The sequence below is a fragment of the Alligator sinensis genome, unplaced genomic scaffold (genome assembly GCF_000455745.1).
Source record: "Alligator sinensis unplaced genomic scaffold, ASM45574v1 scaffold347_1, whole genome shotgun sequence".
NCBI classification, from domain to species: Eukaryota; Metazoa; Chordata; order Crocodylia; family Alligatoridae; genus Alligator; species Alligator sinensis.
The window spans coordinates 1,104,438-1,113,137 of record NW_005841922.1 but is presented as its reverse complement, the minus strand read 5'-3'; the positions used below and the strand labels follow the sequence as shown (position 1 = coordinate 1,113,137).

The window sequence follows — 8,700 nt, the reverse complement described above, 5'->3', positions numbered from 1 at the left end:
TGGCCAATAATGGGACTCGAATTAGCATGCAAATGGCGGGAACTCTTTGCAACGAGCATTTCTGTGCTGCAACAAAGAAATGCACCCTGCAAAGAAAGCTTCAAATTGGCGGGAAATTCTCCCTTGCACCGGGGTTCTCTTTTGCAGCAGAAAACTCCACCGTGCAAGGAAGCTGCAATTTAGCGGGGACAATTTAGCAGTGCCGAAGCACACACAAACAAAAATCATACCCTTTGGGTTGTGACAGGGGGTACTGGGAGTGAGCAGGTGCACGGGGCCCACACCGGTGTCCCGGGGCCAGCGCCAGCAGGGCCCAGAGCAGGATGGCAGTGATACAGGGTCCCAGCCGGCAGCAGCTCTACAGAGCCGGGCCAGCTCCCCCCTCTCCCTGCTGGTGCAGCCCAGCCCAGCTCCACAGACCCCTGCCAACCTGTGCCCCACTCTAGGCCCCTCCAGTGCTGGCCCTAAGACATTGGGACATTGTTACCAAGATGGTAACCAGGGGGCAGGGCACCTGTCAAGGGGCGGGGCTACCCATGCGGCCCTCGACAGCTTGCCAAACCTGGGTAAACGGCCCTCTGCCCGAAATAATTTCCCGCCCCTGCATTACACAGTTGTTATTACTGGCAGTGCAGAGATGCTTTGTTGTCAGTGATGAGGTGTGGTGCTTTATATCTAGATGCATCCCAAATGCCCTTTAATCATGAGAATCAGATGAAACATTCTTTATACTTTCTCTGTGAGGTCTTAAAACATTCATGATTCAGTCAGCACAGGGAACATGATGACAAGATCAGGATGATTTAAGACTTCAATTGCTCTAGAAGTGCTTCTATTCACTGAATAAAATTTGATTGGGGAAGACAGGATTATTGTTCTGATAATATCAAACCGAGTAATTTTTTAAATTTCTGATGCAAAAGATTTCAAACTGCTACAGCAGTCGTCCTCGCAATTTTAGCAAAAGGTTAGTATCCTTGTACCCTTCTCTTGCCTGAAGCAAAATGCTACTGTAACGGCTTATAAACCTATATTGAAGTACCTTGAATGAGCTACAGAGTACAGGAAAATAAGCTCTTTTTTTTTTTTTTTTGACTGAAGATCATTTTGCTGCTTTTTAACTTCTTGAATTCCATCTCATCTATCAATAGGGCAGCAAAATAGTTCATAAACTTTCAAGTCACTTAAGAGAAATTAAACTGTTTCTCATAACCTTAGAAACTAGAAGTAATGCACGGTGTTGGCACAAGTAAAGTACAAATAGCAGATTTACTGCACACTACTAGTTCTTCTAAGCAGCTGAGTCAATGCTAGCAAGGCTACTGAAGTTCTCTTTTAAAATATTAATTTTCTCCTTCCTTTTTATTTAATTCTTTCTTTCTGCACTCACAAAAGCTTATCCAATACAGGTCACTACTCTAGTCATTTACTTATAAACACAAAAATTCTATCTACTCAGAAAAGATTTTTCTGATGTGTTGCTTCTTTTTCTTGGCTTAAAAGAATGGATGCAGAAAAAAGTTGATCTACATGAACTCCTTATTAGCTGAAATAGCACTCCCGTATTATACATTAGGGCTAGGTGATGAGTTAACAATTTAACCACAGCAAAGGGGCAGTACTGCTTGTGGAGCAATAGAAGGGAGGCTTGCAACTCAATGGGTACACCTACACCCACAAAAAAAAGAGAAGGTGTGACTGGAGTCTGTACCATGCTGCCTTAATCCTTTACTTTTCATGTCCTTGTGACAAGGTATTCAGCAGAATTTGCAGATTCACTGGAATCTGACAGGGCTGTGCTGTGAGTGCTTCTGCTGTGGCCTGCTGCCTTAATCAAACCATGCAGCAGTGAAAATGTGGCAGCATGGGCTTTGCTAGCACACATTTTAACCATAGTACAAACTCTCCAGGAACCTAGGGCATATTCATTTTCCAGTACCTGTTAAAGCACTGTTTCTTCTGCAAGGTATATTAAGTTTCCATGGGATCCCTGCAGAGGCTCCAGGCAGAGCTACCTTCATCTCCCAGACCAAGTGGAACAAGTGCCTTTTTACTCCCTCCAGGCTAAGAAGAGGAGAGGGAGGGACAGAAAGGGAAAGGAAAGCTCCAGGGATTCTTCATGCCCTTCTCCCTCCTCTGACTGAGCATTGCTTGGATAGGATGGGGCAGAGAAGCTGTATCTATTGCTCACAAAAGGGGCAAAGACTTGCCTCTGGGACCAGTCCTGATTGGCTCCTCCTCTCTTGAAGCTCAGACAGTGGAGTAGGCAGCCAGAGGGGATTATGTCCCCAGGAAGTGTGCACACACCTCAAAAACCCTCCTGTTGTTTAGAAACTTCATTTTCTTAATCAGAGGCCCTCTTTAAAGCACTGGATGGAGTCAAGGCTATGCCCATTCTCCATTCATTTCCACCTAATGGAGACGATAAATGGAAAACCTTGCTTATAGGAGCTCTGCAGAGCCAACTTTCCTTCCTAATTTCCCAATTTAGCCAGCACAAAACACTGAAGTGTGATATGTCCCTTTACTACTTCACAGTGTTATGGCCACATATGAACTGTAGTTAATTAAGTATTATGACAAGCCAAAGAGGGACACTCACAAAAGATGTGCATTTGTTAGAGATGTATTTACTGTCAGCAGCTCAAACCAATCTCACTCACCTTTCCCAGCCCCACACCTGCACAGAAGGGCCTATAGTGGAAAACATTTGCAACTCACCATAAGATGCTCCTTGGAGATCACAGACATCCAGCTGTGCCCACCGACTGAATGCAAAGGAAGTGTCGCTGTTCACTCGACAGATGTAAAACCCAGAATCACTTGCATTCACGGGATTAAAAACCAGCTCAGGGGAATTCCCACGTGGAACCTGTGTCACGAGAGCCACAGAAAAAACTTAACTTTGACTGATTGATTCTAGTTTACAACAAACATTCGTGGATTTATTACTCACAGGCAGGAATATTGAATCTTGCTCTCAGTTCTTTAGAGCAGCGTTTCTCAGCCCATGAGTTGTGACCCAAAAATAGGTCACAAGAATAAATGAAAAGGTCGTGAACAAACTTTAAAAATGGATTCTCCTTTAAAGGAGAAAAACATGGGAAACCATAGATTTTCCCTTGCAGGCTGGCAGAGTTCCAGCCTGCAAGGGGCTGCTTGGGGCCACACTGGGGGTCTGGGGCCTGGGAGTGGGAAGCAGCAGGTTAGGAGTGAGGGGCACTGGGTCGGGATTGCCCATCAATGTTTACAAATGGGTCCTGGTACAAAAAAGGTTGAGAACCACTGCTTTAGACCATCTGAAACTGTCAAAAGAGAAAAGCCTGAAAAAGCATTTAATGGCTTAAAAGTAATTTTTTGTTAAAGTGCAAATTGGCATTGCTCTGTGCAGCAATTTCTAAAGTCACTTTTCTTGAGTATGGGTTGTTTCAGGAATTCAGTTTAGAGCCTTTCTCCTTCCCACAAATAACTGGAAACAATTCCCAAAGAATTATTCAAGCCAGCTCCCATGTTTTCACCATAAGCAGATTTACTCAGCTATGTACAGGAAACTGTTAGAATTAATTCTGAGTGGCAGGAAAAGGCTACACATGAAAATAATTTACATTTTTTGGATCCACAGCCGAGAGGAGATTTAGAAATAATACATGGGTTGATCACATAGAGATTACTACATTCAGTTTAGAAACATGGAGACAAATTAATTCAATGCGTCCCTCAAGGCCTAACAATTATCTAAAATGACTTTTTAATATGGCCTTTTATACCACTGTTAACCATATATAGGTGTATTAAAAACCAAAACCAAACCAAACCAAAACAGAAATATGCCCCAGGATAACTAAGTACAGAAGGGCAAAATTATTTTCCTGGGGAATGCCACTCAGAGTCCACTGGAATAAATTCTTATCTGCTTTCAGTCTAGGATAGGGGTAAGAAAACTTTTACAGATGCTGGCCAAAATGACCCACCCCTGTGGCAACATGGGCACAAGTGCCTGCAGCCAAAGACACACATCTGCAAGCCAAAATCCATGGTTCTGCATACCACAAGTTGCCAACCCCTCACCTAGGTCATTGCTGATATTTGTGACAAAGCTGTGCCAACGTAACAATTGCAGTTATGGCAAACTGTAGCTGGTCTTAGTGCCACAGCAACGGGAACATTCTGACCTTTGCTTCCATGCAAAATGGAATTACTCGAATTCTTAATAAAAGATATCCCAGGTGCTCATGGCTGACACCATTCTTGCAGGATTAGAGTCCTCATATTTTATGGCCACGTAAAATGAATTACCCCCTACAACTGAACTACTTTGATGAGACATAAGAGAACTTTAATATAACTTATTTTTATTATTTCTATGACTAAAGAGTGGGACATTTAAGATTGCCAATATGGAAACTTCTAGAACAAATAAAATAGCCTTAGGCATATCTTCAAGACATTGGAAAAGAGAAGGTGAACTCCACTGTTTTAATGTTAGAAATACTGATATGCTGCAGGCCGACTTATTTCTTTTACCCACGTTTTGGCACTTCTTTACCTCTTTTTCCTGTTTGAACCACTGATAATGCACAAATGGGTGCCCAGTTGCCCAACAGCACAGCTTAACTATCTGGCCAGATAATACTGCCATAGGGTCTGGTTGTACAACAATTTTTATACCTAAAGAAAAAAAAAAGAAAGGTTATAAGTCATCTTAGAAGAATCAATTTGTGTTAAACTATCTTTTTTTACACTCATGTATCTCATTATAGTTTTGCAGTGAACAGATTGCCCTCCACAATAGTTCAAATACTTTATTTTCCATAGAGCTCTTATCGTTGGGTATAAATGGTATGTTGTGAGGATTAAATAAGGGTTCTGGATATCAAATATCATAAAGTTACTGTATTTGTTACCCACAAGTTTAACAGAATCTTGAAGTGAAGACTCTCTTGCCAAAGGCAGGACTTTCTTAGTGTACAGAAAGTTAGTCTTAGTTTACTTATTTAAACGTTAAGATCAACTTGGGTGCTTTGGGTGAAACAACCTACACCCCTGTAAGTTCAGCTTACTCCTTTATCTCTTCCTGCTCTCTATTTACACAGCAAATTTGAAGAGGCATCAGAAGTCTCCTTTTGGAAAGAAGTCAATGGTAAGAGACTGCTCTTATACTGATACTGTTTCTTCTTCCAACAGAAAACAGATAGGCAGGTAACAAGGCAAAGAGGAAAATGCCACTTGTGTCTCAGTGTTGTAAACTGGATGTACAAAAGCCCTTCCAGGTCCCCAGCTGTCCTCTTTTGGCTATCACTTTCTTTTGCCAACTATCACTTTGGCTATCACTTTCTTTTGTGCAAGGCAGTTTCACTCTGGGTAGAGACTGCTAAGAAACAGTTACATGTGAGTTTGCCACACAGGTCACAGTAAAATATTTAAGAGTAAACTTTACGAGTAAACTCTCAACCAGGATGAGAGGTATCCTGAAGTGCCCTAAGATCATTGGAAGGGTGCAACAGAAAGTGTGAGGAGATAAGCAAAGTGTGAGATAAGCAGATAAAGGAAGGCTCGAGCTTCAGGTATGAGAAAATAGGCAGATAAGGACAGGCTCAGGCTTTCCCTGGCTAGCTGCTCCTCCACACCCCCACTTGTCTGCCCCCTCCACAAGGAAATAAGAGCTGTAATTAAAAAAAAAAAAGTTTTTGAAATGAAATGCTCCATAAAGTTATGGAGAGTGCTTTGAGTCTGACAAGGATTTTGCTGACAGAAGTGACACTTGTCGCACAGTCAGCCTTCTGAAAATGATCTATAGCCATGCCGTGACACATGCACATGGCTGCAGAGCACTTTAAGAGGCAGATCACACAATGAATTAACCCTCATCTAATGAACAATCAACTGAAGGTGCTCCAAAGTGGAGCACCTTAAGGAACTTGGCTTCCCTAGGGTCAGTCCCGGGTGCTGTCTGCAGGAAGGGGAGGGGGAGACGGGTGGGCAAGATGCAGGCTGGGGTTTGCCCAATTCACACTGGGATTAGAGCCCCCCACCTCACTGTTGACACTGGATTTTAGGAATTCAGCCCCTATATCTTTGTTCCAGGCAAGCACAACCCTCAGACTGCCCACAATACCTGCCAGTTGATGATAGACAAATTTATTGATACAGAGTAATAACAAAAAAACAACAATAAAAACAATCAAACAATTCTATATCTACCGATCCTAGAGCTGTCATCAGAGTCAAAGTACATCTGGTCAGGATGCAGGCTCCACTCTGAGGCTCGCTCTTAGGTGTCAGATGTCAGTATGTCATGTTGCCAGGGTTTAGGTTGTAGCCATGTCATGTCAGCAGTCTAGAGGTGGGATGCCAAGGCCCACAGCCAGGTGGGAGTGCCTAGGCCCACTCCAGTGGGGTGAATGAGATGGGCTGCTGGTATGCCCTCCGTCCATGGTGGCCTTGGGGACCCTTCCCAGGGGACGGGGATAGGGATGGGGACCCTTCTCAGGGAATAAAATGGGGAGGAACAGGGAGGAAGAGAAGGAGGGACAAGAAGGACCAGGGAGGGATGGGACAAAGGGAGGGACTGGGAGGAAGAGGAGGGACCGGTGGGACCCTTTGTTCATCTCAAGTCTCTGCTTTTGTATTCTTCTTCCCCCTTGATGACTCCTAATGACTCATCAGTCGTAGGCCACTTGTGGCTCTCTCTGGTTGGTCGTCTCTCTGTGGTCACTGGTCCATGTAGCCTTCCGGACCTTCTCCTAATTTGGTCTGTTCCCCCAAAACTGGGACTTAGACCCCCCTGATCTGAGGCCTTGTTGCTGGTGTCACTTATCTTGTGTTATGGGACAGTATGGTACACACTTAGTTGGTCCCCAGGCTGTGTCCTTGTTGTGTTAGATAACCTTGAAGGCTGTGATCTCATGTTATGCCATGCCCCCCAAAATTCTCAGGCTGTGTGTCCACCTGTTGGTCTTGTTGTGCTAGACAACCCATCTGCTTTCAGGTCCATAAGAAGCTGTGTGTGCATCTCCCAAGCTCTTTAGAAATCCATTTAACCCCTGCTGCCCATCTTGACCCCTTATAATGCACACATCTATATCTCTAAGCCAATTCCCAAAAAACAGGCCTTTAAATACCGTTTCTAAGCCAACACTCACCACATCCCTCCCCTAGCCCCTTCCTCTTCCAGCTCATGTCAGACAACCCCCTGCTTGCAGCTCCCTCTCCCTCCCTTCCTGCAGACAGCACTGGAGCTGGGGCTGGGGGGGGAAGGAGAGGGGAGGCAAGGGGAGAGAGGATTCAGGCAGGGTCCTCTGCTGGATTGGCTTCAAAGTGAAGCTCATTTCCACCCCCCCCCGCATTGACCCAACAGTGAATTTCTACTGGGTTTGGGGGAGGAGGGTCGTTCTAACTCATAGCACTTTATGTGAAGTGCCATGAGTTACAGTGGGGACCTACATGTCTATCAGTATCCCCAGAGTTTAAAAAAAATTGTTGAAAACCACTGCTCTAGACCTTACAGGAAAGCCAGGCATGCTCACTCTGCATGTGCTGACCCAAAGATGGATGCGGCATAGCTGTCTTGAAGAGCCAGTGGGTGCACACAAATAAGCATCATCATGGATGGGCTAATTAATAAGGCTATCAATCACCTTTAATGTGCTTTATTAACGCAACAACCACTTAACACATTAATATTTTTTTAATGAATTAATCACACATTTTGGGCTCCGCTGCAATCACCACCACCGCTGGGCCACCCTGTGGGGCAGCAGTGACAGTGCAGAGGATCCACAGGGCAGCCCGGGCATTGGCTCCAGGCTACTATAGCAGGAAGGCAGAGGGGTAGGGGGTAACACACACACACAGACACACACTCTCTCTAGAGGGGCACCAATATAATGGTGCCAGATCGGGATGCCACATGCAAGCACACAGCCACATCATGCATGCAGCCAGGAATGCAGTATAGAGCAATGGCCAATAAGTAAGTCTGTGGAGAGGAAGGGGAAGTGATGGGGGGAGAGAGGGAAGGGATGGGGGGTGCAGACTGAGGCCCCCACACTGATGGAGGCAGTGAGGCAGGGGTGAATGGGACCCTGGGGCTAGGGCAGATCATGGGACAGAGCTGCAGGAGGCTTATCCAGGGGTGCAGGGGGGGTGTAATTCAATTGTGGGGGGAGCAGTGATATGCTCATGCCCTGTCCCTGCTCCTCACCCCCAAGCCACAGCCCTCCCAGCCCTGCTGCTTCTGCTCACTCCCAACCCACAGTACCCCACATTCTGCCAGGGCATGTGGGGGTCCCCCTACACTGAGCTCTAGACCCCACTGTGGGGACTGCCCCCTCCCCAGCCTCCAAATCCCCCCCCCACACACACACATACACAGCCCCCCACACCTTCACAAATCTCCCCCCACACCCACCCCACATCCACTCCCCAACCCTACAAAGTACCTGCATAATTTTGAGTTTTTCTGTGCATAATTTTCATAGATTTCATAGACATTAGGGCTGAAAGGGACCTCGGAAAATCATCGAGTCAAGCCCCCCCCACCCAAAGGGTAGGAAGTCAGCTGGGGTCATAGGATCCTAGCAAGATAAGCATACAATTTACTCTTGAAGGTGTTCAATGTAGGTGCTTGAACCACCTCCAATGGCAGGCTGTTCCAAACCTTGGGGGCTTGGACAGTAAAGAAATTCTTCCTTATGTCCA

The 8,700-nt window shown here is 45.5% G+C and overlaps 1 protein-coding gene across 1 annotated transcript in view; it reads right to left on the bottom strand.

Annotated features, from left to right (window-relative positions):
* MALT1 (MALT1 paracaspase) overlaps nucleotides 1–8,700 on the bottom strand; it is a 70,331-nt gene that overhangs the window by 50,509 nt on the left and 11,122 nt on the right. The window contains exons 3-4 of the mRNA XM_006019099.3: nucleotides 4,547–4,668; nucleotides 2,722–2,872 (exon numbers count right to left, since the gene is read on the bottom strand). Of these exons, the coding sequence (XP_006019161.1) occupies nucleotides 2,722–2,872; nucleotides 4,547–4,668 (273 nt within the window). The remainder of the gene's footprint in view (nucleotides 1–2,721; nucleotides 2,873–4,546; nucleotides 4,669–8,700) is intronic.